The 21,542-nt window shown below is 56.1% G+C and overlaps 1 protein-coding gene across 1 annotated transcript; it reads right to left on the bottom strand.

Moving 5' to 3' along the window:
• Window positions 1-509: 509 nt before the first annotated feature.
• LOC125326720 (cytochrome P450 26B1) lies at window positions 510-19,862 on the bottom strand. The gene is made up of 6 exons (XM_048305162.1): window positions 18,973-19,862; window positions 16,830-17,054; window positions 4,905-5,180; window positions 3,746-3,901; window positions 2,294-2,575; window positions 510-935 (listed from the first exon to the last, which is right to left on the bottom strand). Exons 1-6 carry the CDS (start codon window positions 19,174-19,176, stop codon window positions 543-545), a joined length of 1,536 nt encoding a protein of 511 aa, XP_048161119.1. The 5' UTR covers window positions 19,177-19,862; the 3' UTR covers window positions 510-542.
• Between the last annotated feature and the right edge of the window lie 1,680 nt (window positions 19,863-21,542).

Genomic DNA, 21,542 nt, shown 5'->3' with positions numbered 1-21,542 from the left:
AACAACACAACCAAACAAATGAAAAAAAAAAACCAAAATAAAACCTCAAAAACCATAAAAACACTGTTATCACCAGCTAATTTAACACTGTTAAAAAAAAAATAGGTCAGAGGTCACCCCAGAGCTGCCCCGGGACACCAGACCTCAGATCCTCGGCTGATTCCAAAGCCTTTCCCGCAGTCGGGCCTTCTCCTCCTGGCAGCAGAAGTGTTTTATAGATATTTATATATATATATATATATATATTTATAATATTTAGATACTGTGTATGGTCAGCCATCCCAGCTCGACTCGGCTTTTGTGGATCTTCCTCCCTCCCAACAAAACAAGACGACGCCGATGCCGCCCCGACCTTCTCCGTGTCCCGCGGGAAGAGCAAAACGCTTTCGGCAGCTTCCCTGCTGGAAAAGCAGTCCCGATCTGGAGGTGAGCGCCGTGGAGAAGCTCCTCATCCCTCTCTCCTCCCCTCCTGTCCATCCCCTCGCCCCCACCCCACCCCTGCGTCCCCCAGCCGCCCGTCCCTGGTGCCACCGGCGCGGGCTTTACACGGTGGCCCCCAGCATGGCGTCTGTCCCCGTCAGGATCTCGTTCTGGTTGGAATCCAGTCCGAAGAATTTGACCTTGAGTCCGTCAACCGGGTGGACCACGGGCACCAGGGTGATTTTGGGGAAAGTCCTGGTGGCGAGCTCGAAGCGGCTGGTGCTGGCCAGCTCGATGGCCAGAGCCTTGAGGAAAAGCTTGGCCAGGTGCTTCCCCAGGCAGGTCCGTACGCCTCCTCCGAAGGGGAGGTAGTGGAACCTGCCGTCCTTGTCTTCGCTCCGGCCCTGCCCGAAGCGGTCGGGATCGAAGACGTCCACGTCCTTGAAGACGGGAGCAGTGTCGTGGGTGTCCCGGATGCTGTACATCACACTCCAGCCCTTGGGGATTTGGAAACCCTGCGGAGAGGTGGGAAGGGGTGGGGAGAAGAACAGAGTGGGTCAATCCTGCTGGAGAGGGAGAGGGAGCAGGGAAATGAGATAAAGGAATTTTGTTTTCATGGAATTGTGGAATGGTTTGGGTTGGGAGGGACCTTAAACCCATCCTGTCCCACCCCCTGGCATGGGCAGGGACATCTTCCACTATCCCAGCGTGCTCCAAGCCCCATCCAACCTTGGACACTTCAGGGATGTGGCACCCACAATCCCTGGGCAGTTTCTGCCAGGCCTCACCACCCTCGGAGTTTTCCCTGCTTATTCCCATTTCTTTTGGGTTTATCACTTGAGTGTGATGCAGATTCAAAGGAAAAGCAGAGAGCACAGCACAGAGAGATGGGAATCCTGGCTTTACTCCTCCCTCTATCCCAAGGATTCGTGGGATGATCCATCCCTTTATTTGCTTTGTGGTCACTGGCAGGAGCTGCCTACCAGGAACCCCGTGGTGCTGAGCAGGGGAAGCAGCTTCTCCCGTGCTGTGCCATGCCCCACACACCAGCCAGCCCTTCCCAGAGCATCCCAGAGGACCCCACAGCATCCCAGAGCATCCCACACCCCGCTGCCTGTCAGCACCACACACCCAACACCCACGTCAGCGCCCGGGCGATGAGAAGTGGGGTGGATTTATCATCCCCTGAGCACTTTAAAAGGTCTCTGACTCAAACCATTGCATTAGGAGGATTTACAGTGACAGGGCAGCTCCCGAGATTTTGTTTTGCTGGGAGGAAATTCCAGCCATGGCGGTGACTAATCCGCCTGTCATCCGGCCGCCTGGAGATGCCCTTTGCCGTAAACCTTTCCCCTGTCACACCCCAGCTCAGAATTTGGCGTCACTGTCACGAGCTGGCCTTTGAAGCATCACACCCGTCTGCTCTTTGACAGCCCCAGTGCATCCCTTGCTCCACATCCCATCACTCCGCTGCATCCGGAGCAAATCCCATCACCAGAGCCACAGAATTAATTAGGCTGGAAAAGCCTTTGAGATCATCAAGTCCAACCTGTGACCTAACACCAGCTAAGCCACGGCACTGAGTGCCACATCCAGGCTTTGCTCAAGCCCCTCCAGGGACGGTGACTCCACCACCTCCCTGGGCAGCCCATTCCAGCACCCAGCCACTCTTTCTGGGAAGAATTTTTTTCCTAATACCCAGCCTAAACTTCCCCATGTGCAGCTTAAAGCTGTGTCCCTTTATCCTGTCACTGGTTGCCTGGGAGAAGGACTTCATTAGGCAGGACTTCATTTACCCCCTCGGAGCTCTCCTCTAAGCCAGGCTCAAGCGAGCTTGGCTGTTTTGGGGAGCTCAGGCTGCAGCACTACTCACATCCAACTCGAAGGTCTGCAGCACCGTCCGGTACCCCCCTGAGATGGGGGTGAAGAGCCGGAGCACCTCCTTGATGACACAGTCCAGGTAGTAGAGGCCATTGATGTTGTCCAGGCGCAGGGAGCCCTCGCAGATGCAGCCGTTGTGGAGAATCCCTTTGCTCCGCAGCTCCTCCCGCAGCTTCTCCAGCACCCGCGGGTGTTTGAGGAGCTGCATGATCAGGGAGGTGCTGGCGCTGGCCGTGGTGGCGTAGGCGGCGAAGATGAGCTCCAGGGTGCCGTCCTGGGGGACAGGAGAAGAGCCAGGGTGAGACAAAGGGGTGAGACAGAGAGGGCACCAACCTCAGCACGTCAAGGTGCCATGGGGTGTTTTTCTCCCCAAAACTTTCCATCCTGGCCTTGGGACCGTGGAATGGTTTGGGTTGGGAGAGAACTTAAAGATCATCTTGTTCCAACCCCAAGGACACCTCCCACTATCCCAGGTTGCTCCAAGCCCTGTCCAACCTGGCCTCGGTTGCTCCCAGGGATGGGGCAGCCACAATAGCTGCCCAAAAGAGCTGCTCCAAAGATTTAAGCTCCAAAGGGGCCAAGTGACCTGAGGAGGGGTCACATCACAAAGCTGGGAGAGGGAAAAATGGAATGTGACCTACAAAGGGAGATGTTGGAGGAAGATGGATTCTCCCTGGTGATTTCCCAGCAGCCAGGATGGATGAGGGAAATTGGGGCAGAGTTTGTGTCCATTGTAAACAGCCTTGGACACCTCCAGGGGTGGGGCAGCCACAGCTTGGTCACATTTAACTGGAAGGTCACTGCTGGGACAGCCGCCACAGGGAGCTTCCCACAGAGCCTCCGAGGATCAGAGAGGCAGGACAAAAAACCCAGGAGATGGCTCCTGACCTGCCATGACCCAGCTGCAGATAAGAACCTGCTGAAGGGCTCCTGTGCCCTGCAAAGGAGGCACCAGGAAAAGTGGAAGGGTCAAGGGATGAAGCTGATCAAGGTTGAAAGCTTCCATTGTGACCAGGGAGGTTCATGTCGGCCATCAGGGAAAATTTCTTTCCTGGAAGAGGGGCCAAGCGTTGGAAGAGGCTGCCCAGGACAGCGGTGGAGTCACCATCCCTGAAAGCGTTAATAAACTGAGCGGATGTGGCGCTTTGTGGTATGGTTTAGTGGGGATGGAGGTGGGATTTGATGATCTCGGAGGCCTTTTCCAAGCTTAACGATTCCGTGGAATGCTTTGTAGAAAGGGCTGGGCACAATCAGCAAATAGATAAAGCAACTGGTTTGGATCCACCAGACCAGGATCCACCAACACATCGTGGTCCTCCAGCTCTCACCGCTCATCCCAGGTCTGCCCCAGAAATTCCTCCTTGGGCTATCCCACACTTTTTCCTTCAGGAAGGCGCTGCCCTGAGCAGAACAATCACAAGGAGACCCCAGGGAAGAGCTTTACCTTCAGCTCCTGCATGGTCAGCTCCTTGCCATGCTCCTTCCCACTCTCGATCAGGATGTCCAAGGCGTCAGCGTAGTCCTTGCCCTGCGTGTTCTGCAGCTTCTCCTGGATGGCTTTTTCCAGCCCCTTCTGCAGCGTCTCCCGGGCTCGGATTCCCTGTGGAGCAGGAAGTGGTCAAACCACACCACCAGCAGCACCTTGCCCATCCCAAGAGCTGCAGACGTGCTCAGGACAGGTCCAAGTCATAAAAGCAGAGGCTCAAAGAGGGGTGTGAAGGTGTTGGAGGTGTCCCCTGGGCAGGAGGAGTAAAGCCGGAGTGGGGGAGATCACAGGCGGAGTAATCAACACCTAGGTGTAAATGACGGGTCTGGGCTGGGAGCCCCTGTCCGGCACCGGTTCACAGCCCCCGGCTCCTCCTGGGATGTATGGAAATCCCTGGGAAAATCGGCTCTCAAAGGAAGGCCCATTCATCCCAAAGAATCCTCTTCCCGAGCAATTTGATCACCTGGTCCCAGTAAAGCAATTCCTACGGGAGTGCAGCTGCTCAGGGCTAACCTGCTGCTGGGAATGATTCTGGACTGTGAGGGGATGGAGTCATTCCCATGGGCAAATAACAATAAAAAATAAATCCACAGGGATGTCACAAAACTAAATTTGGGACCCTTGTATTTCTGTTATCAGAAATCCCCACGGGAAAAAAATAGGATTTTATGTCTCTTTTTTGTTATGTTTTCTTTTTGCATCATTCATCAAAAAACCTGGAATACTCCAGGAATTGCAAGGATCTGTCTTAGTTCCGGGAATTACAAGGCCCTGTTTTAGTTCTTGGAATTACAAGGACCTGTTTCACTCCGAGGACAAGAGGGAATGAAAAGGAGAAGGGTCCCACGAACTTAAAAAACAAAGGAAAATTGCCGAGCGAGGAAAAATATGAATTCCATTTGGGAAGTCCTAACTATTTTCTGTTATCAAACCACTCTAATCACCAAGGAATGGATCTTCCTCTGTGCTCTCCGCTAAATCGGGAATAGTGGCCCAAAATGGGTTCCTTGAGGTCAGAGGATGAGAAATCCCCCTGAGAACCGGGAAAGGTGTGGAATAATCGCTGCCCGTTAATGAATCGGTGCTATCAGGGTGAAGAACCCAACCCAGATCTCACCCTCCTGTAGCCGCTGAAGGGCAGATCCATGGGCAAGGAGAAGACGTTCTCCACGAACTGCTGGTAGACCTCGAAGAGCCGGCCGAGCTCCTCGTCCGGGATGCGGAATCCCAGCAGGACGCGGATGGCCATGCGGAACGTGAGCTTCTGCGTCTCGTGGTACACATTGATGGACTCGGGGTTGCTGCTCCAGGCCCGAAGGGTGTCCTTGATCACCAGCTGGATCTTGGGGAGATAACTCTCCAGAGCCTCATGGCTGAAAATCTTGGAGAAAACCTACAAAAGACAACAAGGAGAGGTTTCTCCACGGCCCCAACACCCTTGGCCTTCTCCAAGGTCATCATCACGTGTCCTACACGGAGTTGTCACCATTCCAAACTCTTCATCCAGAATCACCAATTCCTAAAAAAGCTGCCAGAGACATCAGCTCCTCCCGAGATTCCCACCACGACCATCGCAAGTGACGGGGAATAACGGAGCAAAGCAGGGATGGGAGGAATTCCTTCATCCCGTGTGTGGCAGGAGGGACAGAGCCAGCTTTCCGTGTCTGACAGATCCCAGTTATGTTCATCCCAAGGTCTGGATGTTAATAACACACCTTTTCCACAGGGATCCTCCAGTGTCCAACATGGGTGCACAGGCAAACACAATGGGAAAGCACAACTCTCCCAGCGGGAAGCACTGACAATTCCCTCCCACCTCTCCACCACCTTTTTTTTTTTTTGTAAATGCATGTAAAATGAAGCAAAATAGTTATTTTGGAGCCTTTAGGATCTGTGTGGAACCTGGCTGAACTCCGACAGGGGTTCAAGTGGGGAAGAGCCTCTGCACGTACGCAGAGGCCACGATCGCCCTCGGCTCATTTCCTTGGGAAACCAGGAAAAAAAAAATTCCTGATGTCAGCAGCCAGCATTAATTTAAGCTCTGCGAGTAAACAGTGAGCAGGACTGGGCCTCCCCAGGTCCCCCGCGCTAACGGCTCCTTACTCCAATTTTTTTCCTCCAATTTGGGCCCGGGCCCGCGCGAGGAGCTCAGCAATGCCAGGAATGTCCCTTCTCGGCACAGCAGCGCTTTCATTCGGCGTTCCCGCCGCATCCCTCCCCGAAAAAGGGGGGAAAGTGCTGTTTGTTTATTTTTTATTAACCTACACACACGCATGGGGCAGGACGCACACGCACCGCAGGCCTCCAGGAAAATCCAATTAAAGCAGGATTCCAAGGAGGGAGCTGCGCGCCGGAGCCTCCACCGGTGGCCGCTTCCCGGCGGGAATGGAGGCGAGGTGGGGGGGCTGCCAAGCTATCAACCCACCGAGAGGAGCGAAATCAAAGCCGCCCCCTCTTTTCCATGAGCGCCGGGCTCGCCGGAGCTGTAAATGTGAGAATTTCCTCCGCAGTCAGCACTCCAAGGGAAAGGTAATATTTTCCTGGCTGCGACCCCTCATTGCTAATGCCCGGCGTTCCCTGGGAGTTTGTTTGGTGAAAAAACACCTCTGTCCCCTCACAGCTCCGGGCAGGAGGCTCCGGAGGCTCCACAAGAGCCGCTTCACAATGCCCCGGGTTGAGCCCCGAGTTAAACTCGGCACACGGCGGGCACAGCGCGGAGCTCCGCATAGAAATCCTGGGATGGGAGGATGGATAGGGAAGAAAATCCAAGCGGATCGGCCTGGAGACAAGGAGCCATCCCTGGATGGCCGCACGGAGCCGAAGCATGAATGAATGAGAGGAGGAATCAATGAATGAATGAATGAACAGCAGGGAGCGAGAGCACGGCGAGGGCGCGGGACGGGGCGGCTGCGGCCGCCTCCTGCCTGCATCCAGAGCGGCTTGGGAGCCTGGAAAGGCTGTGATGTTCAGGCATTTTCTGCTGGAAAAAGCAGCTGCTCGGGCAAGAGAAGCTGGAGGGGGTAAAGCCGAGACACTCGGCTGCGTGGGGAAGGTGGGAAGGGAGGGGGAAAGGGTTGGTTCCCTGGTCCGTGAGCAGGACACTGAAGCTCGATGCAGAGCCGGCATCCCTGAGCTGTTCCACAGGGATGGGACAAGACCACCTGGGTGGGGCCGGCAACGGTACCCCCACCGTCTCCCCATCCAGCTCTCATCTGCCCTTCATCCACGCTGAGGAGCTTGGAGTAAGGACAGAGGCTCCCAGTGAATGGCCCCCAACACTTCCCATGCCTCAGTTTCCCCAGCTGGAAGCAGGGCCAACGAGGGGACAACCTCTGCTTTAGGAGCACCGGGTCTACATCCCTGCTTGGAGCCACCATCCCACTGGAGGTGGCCCTTGGGGCTCCTGGCCTCATCCTTCCCCGGCATCTCCCACGGGAGAAGCACTCAGGGAGCCCCTGCTCCCTGGAAAAAGGACGCAGTCCCAGATGCGCCTCTGGTCCCAAAGCTGCTGCTGTGGTGGAGAGGGCTGGATCCACAGCCCTGGATCAAGCCCGGCTCCCAAGAGGGAACATCGTGTCCCAAGGATCGATGTGAACAGATAGGAGGACCCTTGGGAAGAGAAGACCAAACCCCTACGGGGTCAACAGAGTCCTGCCCAGCCTGACGAAGGGGAGCAGTAAGCACTGGGGGGTGAGGGGGATTTTTTTCTTTCCCTGCAGTTTTTGGAGCTCTCCTTGTGCCAGGAGGCTCCTCCAGCTGGCTGCTCCCTGGAGCTCCCAACCACGTCCCGAGCCCCGGCCACGCTGCTCCGTCCCGGCCGCCGCCGCCCGCCGCGCTCACACCGCCTAATCCCACATGTCAGCAGATCCTTCCCCGGCCAGACACAAGTCTGGATCCCCTTCCAGTCACCTCCAGTTCAACCCTGCATCTTTCCAGTTGATTAAAAAGGAGGAGAAGGCAGCCAACTTTCCCCGACAAACCCCAGCGCGTTCCTAGCCTAAAATTCCTGCGCCCTCTAGTGAAGTCGAGCCGAGCGGCTCAGCTGCTCCAGGAGCGAATCCAGGCAAAGCCAAGGAGAATCAGGGCAAAAAAAAGTTGTTCCAGAGCTGCCAAGAGGCAAAATCATCTCTAAGCTCAGCTTTGTTAACCCTGAGATGGCACAGCCCGGCTGTGGTGGCACCCGGCCACAAGGGCTCACAGCAGTGCCAGGACTTTTGGGGATGCTGGGAAGAGCCCCCAGTTTTTCCAGGTTGGGATATGTCCCAAAAGAGCCAAATCTGGGGATTTGCTCCATCCAAGGGCGTTCACTGGCACCACACACCCGCACCAAAGGAGACCCCACCATGCAGCGAGCCTGGCTGGAACCTTCCCGCTCCGCCTCGCATGGAAAAAGGATATTTAAGGATTTATGGTTTTCCAAAGGCAGAAAATGTCTTCCCAGTGCCTCAGCTCCAGCTCCATGTGACAGCAAAGTGCCCCCAGTCCCAGCTGGAGAATGCCCCAGCCCCATCCTTAAACCTTGGCCAAGAGGAGAGGGAATTTGAGGGAATTCTCTGAGCTCCAACAGTGATCCCGTGCATGGTTGGGGTGGGAGGGATGATGTTTTCCATGTTCCCCTTCCCACTCCAAGCACCAGCACCCATCTCTGCCTTTTGCCAGCCATGATTTGCAGAGCCCATCCTCCCAAAAGAAGGAACGGAGCTTTCCGTTCCTCCCCTCCGGGAGGAAAACTTAAATTTTGGGATCAGCCACCTGCACCCCATCCAGCCCAGAGCCGCTGGCCCAACCAAAGCAAGGCAGGAAGAGCCTGGAAATGTTTTCAGGAACTAATCTGGCACCTGCCAGAGGTTTGGCTGACAGGATATGTCGGGAAGCATCCAAAGCAACATCTCAACCTGGATTCACCCTAATTCTTCCCACATTTCCAAAGACCAGGCTGTGTTTGTCCCAGCCCTGTCCTCCCACCACATTACCCTGGATGTCTGCCCCTCTCCAGAGCCCATCCCCATGCTCCAGCAGCCTTGTAAACCGGGATGTTTTTGGAGCAGGTTCACGGACAAGAGGCCGTCCTGGTACTGGGAGCATGAACAGAGGGAACACACAGCAAAAAGTCTGGGAAGGCACCACAAAAGGAGAGAAAATTCCACAAAATCCCGCTCCTGCCTGGGCACTCTGAGGTCTGTTTATAAAAGGTCCGGCCTTTGCTCACAGCAAAGAACTGATTCCCTTTCTCCACTTTTTTCTCTGGGAAATGGAGCACATGGAAGGCTCCGTCCTGGAGGAATCCAGGCCCTCGTGGATGCTCCAGCCTCCAAAGGGAGTCTGGGAACAGTAGCTGGAGCCTCCAGGCTGAAAGGAATGGTGTGCCTTTGCCAAATGATTCTCAAAAAAATCTGCTGGAAAAAAAATATAAGGATCGTTTCGGATCCTTGGGCCATGCCAGGGTGCACCTTTGAGGGTTGTCCCTACCCCTGAATTTTCCATGTTTAAAAAAAACCGGACTGTGAGAAACTCCAGCATTTCCAGTCAAGTTCAGAATAAAATTAAGCCCAAGATCTGCATTTCCCCACAACTCAAAAATCTCCATGTCCAAGAATCTTCCCTACAAATCCCCCACATGGCATGGGAGGCTCTCAATCCCAAACCCTTTAAGGCTTTAATTTCAATCCCAAACCCCTTAAAGCTACTTTCAATCCCAAATCCTTTAAGGATGAGAGGTTAAAGGGGGTGTGGGGGAAAGCCAGGACCGAGCAGGATCTGCCTCAGCGCTCCCTCTGCAAAACTGCCTCGGTCTCCAGAAAATTCCATCCCCAGCAAAATCCCATCCAGCAGTTTTGGATTCTCAGCCCAATTTCTGGGGACACCAAAAGGCACCGGGGTTCATCAGCTCTGGAGTGCTGCTCCAAGTGTCCTCTCCCTATTTCCTCACGGAGAACGAGGAGAATAAAATTCACCTTGCTCTCCTCAAGGAGGGAGGAAGATCCCACATCCATGGGTGTCATGACAAAGAAATGGGAGCTGTGTCCAGAGAAAAGGGATCAGAAAGGTGGGATCAGCTGGCCAAGATCCAGCTGGGATGCCTGTGGATGGAGTCTTTGGCTGGAGCCGTGGGGAAAGAGAATCCCGCAAACCCGCCGGGCATGGTCGGAGCTCGCATTCCTCAGAGAATCATGGAATGGTTTGGGTTGGAAGAGACTTTAAAGACCATCTAATTCCAACCCCTGGGATGGGCTATCCCAGCTGGTGATGGAGCACACAGCAAATCCCACAACAGTGGTGTGGACACAGGAGTTTCCCTGGAGACAAAGAGGAGGAGAGCAGCTTTCCCAGGTAGCCAAAGGAAGCTGGAAATATGAGAAAATTCCCATTTTTTACTGACCAGATGCATTTTCCTGGAGCACGGAGAGAGGACAAAAGGGAAGGATCCCTATGGATTTAAGTAACAGAGACAGGTCTCTCCTAGAGACAAAGCCAGATTTAAAAAGAAACCAGTCCTCGGTCCTGCCAAGAATTCCAGAAACTGGGAACAGAGCAGAGCAAGAGGTGGCCACACTCAGGAGGCGATGGGTGGGAAATTCCCAATCCATGGTGCAGCCACTTCATCCCGAAGGAATAAAAACACCTTCCGGAGCATGCACGGTGCCGTGGCAGGAATAGGGGAAAAGGCTTGGAAAAGGGATTCCTCCAAGGAAATCCTGAGGATTGCAAGAGCTCTGCGGGATGAGCAAACACCTGAGGAGCTCCTGCAGACCAGGTGAGGATTAGAGCTCCTCCAGGGAAGAGGTGACAAGGGCTGGGGTGACCCCACAGGGTGATCCCAGCTTAAGGCCCCCCCTCAAGGAGAAGGAAGCTGAAGAACCGGCAGCTGAGAGGGATTTCATGGAAGGAATTCCCACTGGGAAGTGATGGAGAGCTCCGTTGTCACCAGAGGGATAAGTGGGATGCTACAAACCCCAGCTGAGGAGGTTCCTTGGGCTGCTCGGAGGGATGGAGATGGATGGATGGATGGAAAAAACAAAGGAACCATGGTGCAGGACGGATCCTGACTCCCTGACATCCCTGGGATTCGCTCCCCATCCCTTTGGAAGTAGAGCCTGGCTTGCAGATCCACCCAGCCCAGAGCACTGCTGCCCAAGGAAGGGCTTCACCTTCTCTGTGCCTCCCAGGACACCCAAAAACTCCCACCCTGGATGGCACGGGAAGGAGGAAAATCCAACTTTAGGGATGTTCGGCTCCCAGGGTATCCCACAGCCACAATCCCGCTCCGCCAGCAGAGCGGGCTTGGAGCTCGTGGGAATTTTGGGGTGGAAGGCGCTGTGAAATTCCACCAAATTTGTATTTTAGCCAGGAGCTCCTCCACTTGGCTTTTTTTTTAATCCCTTGGAATTACTCTGGATTTACAGCCCTGGAGATGACAGCACTGCTTGGTCTAAAGTTAAGGAGCCAACCCAGCCCAGGAATTCTCTCCCCAGACCGGGAACAGAAGCCCTCCTCCATCCATGGAAGCTTTTCCCTGCTCCAGAGGCTTTTGCCCATGGATTAAGGCTGCCAGGGCACGGAGAAGGGGCCGGATGTGATGGCAGCTGGAATCCAGCCTGTTTTGGGAGCGGGCTCGGATGGATTGGGATGGTTTCTTTTCCACCGTGGGATTTACGAGACACACGGAGTAGGTCAGACGGACATGAAGAAAAATATCCTAAAAACCCTAAAAAAACCCCCTCTTAACAACCTGGGCTTTTTGTAGGAAAGGTCCACTCCTGCCACCTCCCATCCCTCCTTCCTCCTCCAGCCCTCTCCCCCATCCCAATCCCAATCCTTCCCTCCCCCCAGCCGAGCCCACAGCAGCTGGTTTATATTTGGCTGTAAATTTATGGCCCCTTTTGTGTTCTTAATCCCCCCGCAAACGATATGAAAGCCTCGGACCTTTCCACTCGGTGCTAATGAGCTCAACACTTGCGTGCCTCGGAGGCAGAGCATTAATTGCGGTGTGTTAATGAGCGATGGAGCTTTGGACACTGAGACAAACCAGGGCCGTTCCTCCCGCCTGGAATCTCTGGATGCCTCCCCAGCAATCCCATAGATTGCTTTTATTTTATTCCTTCTTTGCCTTTTTTTTTTTTTTTGAGCCGGCTGTGCCTATTTTGGGATGGCTCCGCAGGAACACAGGTCTGGAGCTCTCCTGCGCCAAGCTGGATGATGCCAAGGAAAGTCTGAGTCCCACCTTTCCCCTGCGGATCCTGCGCCGGGAATCTCCTTCCTGGCCCCGGGCTCTGCTCAGACTTGACCTAAACCCTAAAGGCCGTGTCCTGGTCGTTTCCAATTCCCATTTCCTTCTCCACCAGGATCCCTTGCAGGCACAGGAATGCTGAATTCCAGCTTCCCGCTGGAATTAGATCCCATAAAAGCAGAGCCTGCAGTATCCCTGAGATCAGGTTTGTTTTGCCCTCATTACAGCTCCTTTCACCCCGGAACCAACACTCCCAAAATCTGGGGTTTCATGGGTGGAAATGGGAATTGAAGAGGTTCACAAGGACAAGATGGGATCAGGTGGGACAAGGATGGAGGGAAGAGCCAGGCTGGGACAGGGAATGGCAGAGGTGGCACCGCTGGGTGGCCAAAACAAGAGCAGGATGGGGTGACCAGCGGAGCACGGAGCAGGAGCCAGGAATGATCCCATCACCCCTTCCAAGGGAGTTCCAGCAGGAGAGCAGGAGCTCCAATCCTCATGGGGTGGGCAGAGACCGGGATCTGCCACCAAAACCCCGGAGCAAAGACCCTGCTCAGTCAGAGGTGGGAGCAATGGGGTCACTCCTGTGAGGAACCTGCAGGCGATTCCAGATGAAAATTCCACTGTGGAGCTCTGACTCCAGCAGGGGTGGCCCAGCTCCTTCTCCAACATCAGGAGCAGCAGGAGCAGCCTGGCCAGGATAACTGTCCCAGGAGGGCAGGAGAGGAGTTTGGAGTTGCTTTTGTTTATTCCTTGTAAACTGCTCTGATCTCCCAGCTCCACCTGAGGTCGAGGCCGGAGCCATCGAAGACAACGGCAGTGAAGCCGTTCCCTGCCGCAGGAATTCCCTGTTCCCAGCCTTCCGTCCTGCTCCACATCCCTGCTCCAGGCTGACTCCATTCCCTCATTCCCTCTCTAATGACCGGAGAGTTCATTTCCCAAAACAGGGAGGTTTTCCTCAATTTATAGGAATTTTCAATGCCCGTGACATCTGCAGTGAAGCCGTTCCCTGCCGCAGGAATTCCCTGTTCCCAGCCTTCCGTCCTGCTCCACATCCCTGCTCCAGGCTGACTCCAAACCCTCTCTAATGACTGGAGAGTTCATTTCCCAAAACAGGGAGGTTTCCTCTGATTTGTAGGAATTTTGACAACCTCCTGGAGGGGAATTTGATAAATTTGGGATGGGAAAGCAGAGAGCTTCCATAGGGTTAGGATTGGGGTTTGCTCCTCCTGAGCACCTCCTGCATCCCAGAACCCTTTTCCAACAGGATCAACCCTTCCGGCTATTCTTTATGGAACAGGTCAGTGAATCCATAAAGATCCCCAAAAACAGCTGGGACGGGGAAACAGGAAAGAGAGAAGAGCTCCAACATCTAAATCATCCCAGCTATCCCTGATCCCATCCAAGCGTCCTCCAGCGGATCCAGCGGCAGGAGCCGCAATTTGCTGATCCTGGAGTTCCACCGAGGAGCTAAAATTCCTTGGAAAGCTCCACCGAGCAGCTGATTCCTGGCAAGATCCCAGAACCCTCCTGCAAGAACATGTTGGGTTTGGAGCTCATCTTCACATCCCGGTGACAATCTGGAGACCACGGATCGTCTGCCAGGGAATGCTGGAAGAGGAGCTGCCGGTGCTGCTGGAAATAAATGCAGCTCCACGGGGTTTTGGGGAAGATAAGAGGGATTTATGGCCACGGACAAGAGCTGGAGGTGATCCCAAATGGTTGGGAGGGCAGCAGAGGTGGGTTCCACGCTCCGCTTTTCCCCATTTTGGCCAAAATCCTGTGCCAGGTGAGGAATTCCACCTCAATTTCTGGCAAGGTCAGGGAATTAAAAAGGAACAAGTGAAGGCTCGAGCTCAGAGATGAGGCAAAACCCGGAATTTAAGAGGGGGACTGAACACCAGGAAACTCCACAGTGCTTTAAACTGGATCAACATCCACCAAAAAGATTTCCCGGGAAATCCTCTCCTCCTGGAGCTTCCAAACCTTTCAATCAATCTCTCAAGGGCAGCGTCCTCGCTGTGGAAACTGGGGAGTTCTGGGGAAAACTCTGCCTTTGCCAAGCTCTTTGCTTGGACCCCTGGTGGGTCAAGAGGACAACTCGGGCTAGGTTTGAGATTTAAGCTCGTCCTAGGTCCAAACCCTTTTTCCTGAGAGCGCTCAGAGTTTCGGGGCGGGGAAGAGCTGAAAGTCGAAGGCGCTGAAGAACAAAAGCTCGGTGTTAACGAGCTCCGAAGAGGCCGCACCTGATGGGAAAAGCTTTAATCTGATCATCGGAATCTTGATAAGAGCGGAATGATCGATTTTCGCCCCATTAGAGGCAGGCTCGGCTTATCTCTGTGTGCGGCTTTTTTAGGGAGGATTGGGTTTTTTAGGGAGGATGGGTTTTTTAGGGAGGATGGGTTTTTTAGGGAGGATTCAGGGCAGCCCAGGGTGGGTGAGGCAGGGAAAGCAGCAATTAGCAGGAGATGGGGTGAAGAAATCAGGATAAACTCCTGAATTCCAGGAATGAGCCCCCTCTGTGCCCAATCTCGAGCCGATGAAAGAGAAAGCTTCAAAAAGAATGAACTCCTGGAGCATCCCAGAGCCGCTGATCCCGGGAGAAGAGTTGGTGGGAGCTCAAAGAGCACCAAGGAGTGGGAGAAGGGGCCGGGGTCATCCTGGGACAGGGTTTTGTTGGAATATCTGTGCTCAGGAGGCCTTTAGCCACCCCTGATGCGGGAATTAGGATTCAGGAGTTAATTGGGATTTACGAATGAATTAGGATCCTTGCCAGCTTGGAATCGCAAGTGGTGCCAAAAATGATAGAATTATAGAACGGCTTGAGTTGGAAGGGACCTTAAAGACCATCAATTCCCACCCCATCCATGGGCAGGGACACCTCCCACCATCCCAGCTGGATCCAAGCCCCAGTGTCCAGCCTGGCCTTGGACATTCCCAGGGATCCAGGGGCAGCCCCAGCTGCTCTGGCAATTCCAGCCCAGCCCCTCCCCACCCTCACAATTCCTTCCTAACATCCAACATCTAATCAGGCTGGAAAAAGGCTTTTGAGGAGCACGGCGGAGATCTTTAGGACTCGGAATATTCCAAAAGCATTGGGCTTCAGGGTTTAGGGTGGGCCACGTGGTTTTTCCCGGTAGGAAAACGCCAGGAGTGAGAACACCAGGAAGAGGCACGGAGGAGAGAGGCTCTGGCGGGTTTGTGCCGCTGGCATCGCTCCTGCTGGGGCTGGCACTGCCCAGCCCAGCCCTGGTGCCAATTCCAAACCCACTAGGATCCCACAGAGGTCAGGCTTCCCTTTTCCATGACCCCATTCCCATAACCCTCGCTCCCCTGTGCCTGCTTGAGGTGGGAATTCCGTGGTTTTTTCCAGGCCATCGCAAGCAAAGGCCACGTTTCCAGGAGCAAAAAATAATCCGGATGTGCAGGAGGGTGAAAGGAGCAGGGAATGGGCACAGAGGCACCTCCGGATCTCTGCCTCATCCCACTAAACCTTCCCTGGATAGGGAATAAACGGGAGCCAAAGCTGCTGCCGAGGAAAAGGCATTGTTCCCGTGTCCCTGCACTTCTCCTGCCACCGATTCTGCTCCTGGATGGAGGCAGCCGCATCACCCTTCCTCTTGGACAGCAAGGTTGGAAAAATCTCTCCATCCTTCAGGAAAAACCCCAAAATCGGAGGGGCTGAGTTAGGCCTGGCTTAAGGCAGGGACAGACACAGCCTTTTTTTTTTTTTTTTGTGGTGTCACTCCTAAAAATTGTGACTAATGGGTGTCATGTGCTGTTTGTTTTCCCATCGTCTCCCCCAGGAGAAAAGAGGGAAGGACTGGGTTTGGAAAGGATTTTGCAGGCTCCAAAATAGGAAACGCGGCCGGAGCAGGGAGCAGAGCGGACCTGGCCTGGGGGCAGGGATGGGGACAGCCTCGTGTCCCCAGCGGTGTCCCCACACCGCAGAGCTGGGAGGACACCCCCCTTTCATCCCAAATCACTCCCAGCCCAGATCCAGCTGGGAATGAGCCGGACCCGTGGAGGATGGGGCGTGACAGCCGTGCCATCACTGCCACCAGCCCTGCAGCAGGGGGGACACAGGGACAGCCCCCACCTCTGCGGGGGCTCAGCACCCCCAAACCGGGGTGACACAAAAGGGTCCCAGCACCCCAAACCGGGGTGACACAAAAGGGTCCCAGCACCCCAAACCGGGGTGACACAAAAGGGTCCCAGAACCCCAAACAGGGGTGACACAAAAGGGTCCCAGCACCCCCAAACCAGGCTGCCCTGGGGGCTCTGAGGGGGGGGAGGGTCTCACCTCAGGGTGACACAAAAAGGTCTCAGCATCCCCCCAACCACCGCTTCACCCCGGGACCCCCACCTGCGTCCCACATTCCCTGAAATCCAAGGAAGTTCTCAGCACCACCAGAGCACCCCCTCCAAGAAAAACCCCTTGGGGTCTCCCTGCAATTCGGGGGGCGGGGGGGGGGGAGGGTCACAATCCCCCCCACCTCTGCCACATTGCCCTTTTAAGAGCCCGACCCGCGCGTCCCCATCGCGGGGGGCGAGAGGCCACACGCGAGTGCCCCAACCCCCATCCCATCCCATCCCATCCCATCCCACCCCATCACCCCTTGAAGCTCCTCATGGGATCAACGCGGCCGCGGAGCCCACGCGGGACTCCCCCCTCCCCCTGCCCCAAGCGCGGGGGATCGGCGGGGACGGAGGGGGAGAGAGGATAAATAAAGGGAATAAAGGGAAAGAAAGGGGGGGGGGAAACGGGGGGAAAGAGGAGGAAAAGGGGCGGGTTTCGCGCGGGGACACACCGACCTTCCTCTTGTGGCGGTGGATGTCGCCGATGGAGTTGGCCACGGTGTTGGGGCCCAGCAGCATCCGTGTGCTCCGCGGCCACTCGGTGCTCACCAGGTGGTGCTCCCCCATCAAGATCTTGCGCACGTTCTCCGCGCCCGTCACCCGCACCAGCGGCCGCCCCAGCAAGTGCGTCTTGAACACGTTCCCGTACTTCTCCCGCCGCGAGGATTGGAAGCAGGAGCCCTGCGGGCGGCGGGATGCGGTTGGGATCGGGATTGGGGTCGGGGTTACCCCCACGGGGAGCCCCCGCGGCGGCGCCGCGTGGGAATTGGGGGTTTTTGAGGGGGAGAATTTGGGGGTCACCCCCCGTGCCCGGCCCGTCCGCTCCTCCCGCAGCCCGGCGGGGGTCGGTGCCCTCCGCCCCCCCCTTCCTCCTCCTCCTCCTCCTCCCTTTACCTCCCCTGTCACTTTTTAACGTATTTCTCTTTTCCCCCTCATTTTTCCCCTCTTTATTTTCCCCTCCTTCACACCCTCCCCCTCCCTTTTTCCCCCCCCCGCTTTTTGTCTCTTTTTTTTTCCCCCCCTCCCTCCTCTCTCAGGCTGATTTTACTCGAAAGGCAGCGCTTTGCCTAAGTAAATCTCCAGATTTCAGGGACTTTAATAACTTTCCCACATGCTCCAGGGGCTTTTGTCGGCGAAGAGGCGGCCGGAGCCGCACCAACAGCGGGGGGGTCCCCCCAAAAAACCCCCCTGGCGAGCGGGGAGAGGCGCTGCGAGCGCCGCGGCCGCGCCGCTGGGCTGGGAGCGCGGGTGTTTATTTTGAAACAAAAGCGCGGTTGTGAGGTTCAGATGTTCAGGTGACCCTGTTTCTTGATCTGCGTAAATATAATTAAAGTCCTTTTTGTGGCATTAATAAAGAGTTATTTGTACACCATTTCCAGGGCAGCACAAAGAGCACCTTTATACGGCACAAGTTGCGAGCCGAGTCCAATTTATACAAAATTTTGTATTTTTAGCCCTGGACTCTGTTTGGACGGAGCCTGTGGAAAAGCGAGAACCCTTTTCTGGTCCCCCTGTAAAAATCTGATAAATTTCTTTAAAAAATAAAGCCCTATTGAGAACGTGCCGTTAACCCCTTCGGCGCCGGCGGCGGAGCGGGGCCGCCGTGGCGGGGCTTCCCCGGCGGTGGCGGCAGGGGGGGACACCGGGGGACGCCGCCGCTGTCCCCGCCGGGACCGGGCTGTCCTGCCCCGCCGCCGGCTGCGGCAACGAAGGGCGGGAGCATCCTCGTCTGATTATTATAATTTTTTCTTTTTTTTTTTTTCTTTTTTTTTCTGGGAGGAGAGAGGGGGAAACCCTGGCGCTGCCTCGCCTCGGGGGTTCCCTCCCGGGATGCTGCGAGCCCCGGGGTGCCCCGAGCCCGACACGCGGCTCCCTCCGAAGCCGGGCACCCCCCGGGCGCCTCCTGCCTCTCCTCATCTCGCATTTTTCCCCTTTTCCCCCCGGTTTTTTTGGCAGCCGCCCCTCGCCCCGCGGTGCGGGGGGATCCCGCTCCGCCCGCCGCTGTTGGGCGTTTAGCGAGGTTAATCCCGGGTTAATCTCCCGATTACCTCGGCGGGCTTCCCCCGCCGCGGGAGCCGAGCCGGGAGCAGCCCCGGGAGCGAGGATGGGACGGGACGGAGCCCGCGGCACGGGGGGAACACGAGCGGCGGAGCCGCAGCCACCCCGGGCCGCCTGCCGCCCGCGGCTCCGGCGTCACCAATTTCATTTTTTTGGCAAGAATTGAGGCTGAGGAGGGGAGGAAGAGAAGGGGGCTGGCAGCCCAGGGGCGATGCCGAGCCCTGGCAGCCCCCGCCGGGGGAGCCGCGCCGAGCCCGGCCGGGAGCGCAGCGCGGGGCGAGCCCAGCCCGGCCGCGCTCCCTCGGTTCCCCCGCAGCCACCGCCGCTCCCCCGGCTCCTGCTCTCCCTCCCCAGCTCGCCGAGAAGCCGCATGATGCAATCGGAAGGAAAAGAAGACGGGGAAGGGGGGGAAAAAAAAAGCAAGAAAAAGCTTTAAAAAGCCCTTAAAGATATTAAAAAAAAAAAAAAAAAAAAAAAAAAAAAAAAAAGGAAAAACCGGTCGCAACCCACCTTCCAGCGAGGAGCGGGGAATCCTCCTTACCTGCAGGAGCCAGTGGAAGGTCTCTCCGATTAAGGGGAATCCCATGGAGCCTTTGGGGATTGGTAGCTTGCAGGTTTTGTCGCGGGTGGCAGCCCAGCGGAGCTGCCACAGCTGTTGGGACACGGCCAGCAGCAAAGTCAGTGACACCAAGCACGCGGCGAGGGTAGCCAGTGCCGAGACGAGATCAAAACTTGCAAAAAGCATATTTGGAAGAAGGAGGAGGAGGAGGGTGGGGAGAGAAACAGCCCCTTGACAGGCACCACACTCGCACCCACACACACGCACGGAGAGAGGGCGAGTGCGGAGCGCCCGCTCGGCGCTGCCTGGGGGGTCCTGGGGCGAGGGGGGCCCCGGCTCGCCCCCCTCTCGGCTGGCAGGTTGGGAAAACAGCGAGGGGAAAGAGGGGGAAAGGAGGAAAATTAAAAAAAAAAAAATTAAGAAAATGAAGGGGGGTTAAAAAAAAAAAAAAAAAAAAAAGCTGTGGTTGTTCTGCCCCTCGCTGCGAAGTTTGGGCTTGTTTGGGATAAACTTGACAGAGTGACACGGAAAAAAAGCACCACGAGCGCACGAAGAGAGAGGGGAAAGGGGGGGAGGAAAAATTAATAAAGGAGGGAAAGCAGCGCCCCGAAAGAAAAGGGGGTGGGGGGAGTGAGGAGGGGAAAAGGCGAGGGTAAAAATTAGCAAAAAAAAAAAAAAAAAGAAAAGAAGAAAAAAGGGGAAAAAAAAAAAAAAAGAAAAACCTTGGAGTGGCGGAAAAAAAAAAAAAGACCCCAAAAAGTCCAACTGCAGATGCTCTGGCTCTCGCTCGCTTGCAAGGCAAAGCCACACACACCAGAAGGGAGAAAAAAAAAAAAAAAGAAGAAGAAAAAAAGAAAAAAGAAAAAAAAAAGGGGAGGGGGGGGAAAGAAAGAAAGAAAAAAGAAAAAAAAAAAGGAGCGAGATTAAAAAAAAAAAAGTTCAAAAAAATCTTAAAATAATTCAGCCGCGAGCTGGAGAGATGGAAGAATTAAATAGCTGTATATATGTATCTACACACACGCAGCGAGCCGGTTCGGTTTATAGCTCTATCTCTACATTTATATAAATATCTCCCTATAAATACAGATCTCTCGCGACGCCGCTTATTTGGGAGCCCCAGACTTTTCACCAGACTTCTGTAGAGAGAGAGGGAAAAAAAAAAAAAAAAAAAAAAAAAAAAAAAGAGGGAGGCAGGGCTGCTGGGCAAAGCCCCTCTGCACTGTTCGCTTTGAGGCAAAAGAAAGTCAAATGTGTGTTTATATAGAGGCGGGGAAGCCGGGGCTGGGCCGGCCGCCAGCGCCGCTGCTCCCCCCGCGCCCCCACCCGCACTTCAGAGGCTCGGGGGGGCCGGGCCGGCCCGGGGGACGCGGCGCTGGAGCGTGCGAGCCCTGGCGAGGAGCCCGCGGCTCGGTCACGCCGCTCTGCTCGGCCTCATCCTCCTCCTCTTTCTCCTCCTCTTCTCCTCCTCCTCCTCCGCCGCCGCCGCCGCTGCTCCTTCCCCGCCGCCGGCCTGCGGAGAGACGAGCGCGGCTCAGCCCCGCCGCCCCCCGCCCGGCGCCCCCCGCCCGGGTTAACCCTTGGCGAGGCGCTCCCGGCATCGGGTCCCTTCGCCACCCCATCGATCCCCTTCGCCACCCCCATCGATCCCCTTCGCCACCCCACCGGTGCCCTTCGCCACCCCCATCGGGTCCCTTCGCCACCCCCATCGGGTCCCTTCGCCACCCCATCGATCCCCTTCGCCACCCCCATCGATCCCCTTCGCCACCCCCATCGATCCCCTTCGCCACCCCCATCGGGTCCCTTCGCCACCCCCATCGGGTCCCTTCGCCACCCCACGGGTGCCCTTCGCCACCCCCATCGGGTCCCTTCGCCACCCCCATCGGGTCCCTTCGCCACCCCACGGGTGCCCTTCGCCACCCCCATCGATCCCCTTCGCCACCCCCATCGATCCCCTTCGCCACCCCACCGGTGCCCTTCGCCACCCCCATCGGGTCCCTTCGCCACCCCCATCGATCCCCTTCGCCACCCCACCGGTGCCCTTCGCCACCCCCATCGATCCCCTTCGCCACCCCATCGGGTCCCTTCGCCACCCCACCGGTGCCCTTCGCCACCCCACCGGTGCCCTTCGCCACCCCCATCGGGTCCCTTCGCCACCCCCATCGGGTCCCTTCGCCACCCCACGGGTGCCCTTCGCCACCCTCATCGATCCCCTTCGCCACCCCATCGCCCCCCTTCGCCACCCCCATCGCCCCCCTTCGCCACCCCCATCGATCCCCTTCGCCACCCCACCGGGTCCGCTCCTCAGCCCCCCCATGCCCTCAGTGATCCCCCCGGCGAGGGTCGCCCCGATATTTAATCCTCGGTTGTCGCCCCGATATTTAATCCGGGATTGCTTCTCCTCGCCACAACCCCCCCGATATTTAATCCTCGGTTGTCCCCCCAACACTAAATCCGTGATCGTTTTCCCCTCGCCAAAACTCCCCATTATTTAATCCCCTTGGAATTGTGTCCCCCCTCCCCAATATTTAACCCTCCATCATTTTGTCCCGGAA

The sequence above is a fragment of the Corvus hawaiiensis genome, chromosome 5, assembly GCF_020740725.1.
Source record: "Corvus hawaiiensis isolate bCorHaw1 chromosome 5, bCorHaw1.pri.cur, whole genome shotgun sequence".
In the NCBI taxonomy this organism is placed as follows: Eukaryota; Metazoa; Chordata; class Aves; order Passeriformes; family Corvidae; genus Corvus; species Corvus hawaiiensis.
This window is presented reverse-complemented; position numbering and strand designations above follow the sequence as displayed.

Coding starts and splice junctions, on each gene's coding strand:
- LOC125326720 (XM_048305162.1), bottom strand. CDS start 19,176: ATGCTTTTTGCAAGTTTTGATCTCGTCTCGGCACTGGCTACCCTCGCC. Junction 17,055..18,972: donor CCTTCCACTGGCTCCTGCAG/GTAAGGAGGATT, acceptor CGCCGCCCGCAG/GGCTCCTGCTTCCAATCCTC. Junction 2,576..3,745: donor TGACCATGCAGGAGCTGAAG/GTAAAGCTCTTC, acceptor CCTGTCCCCCAG/GACGGCACCCTGGAGCTCAT.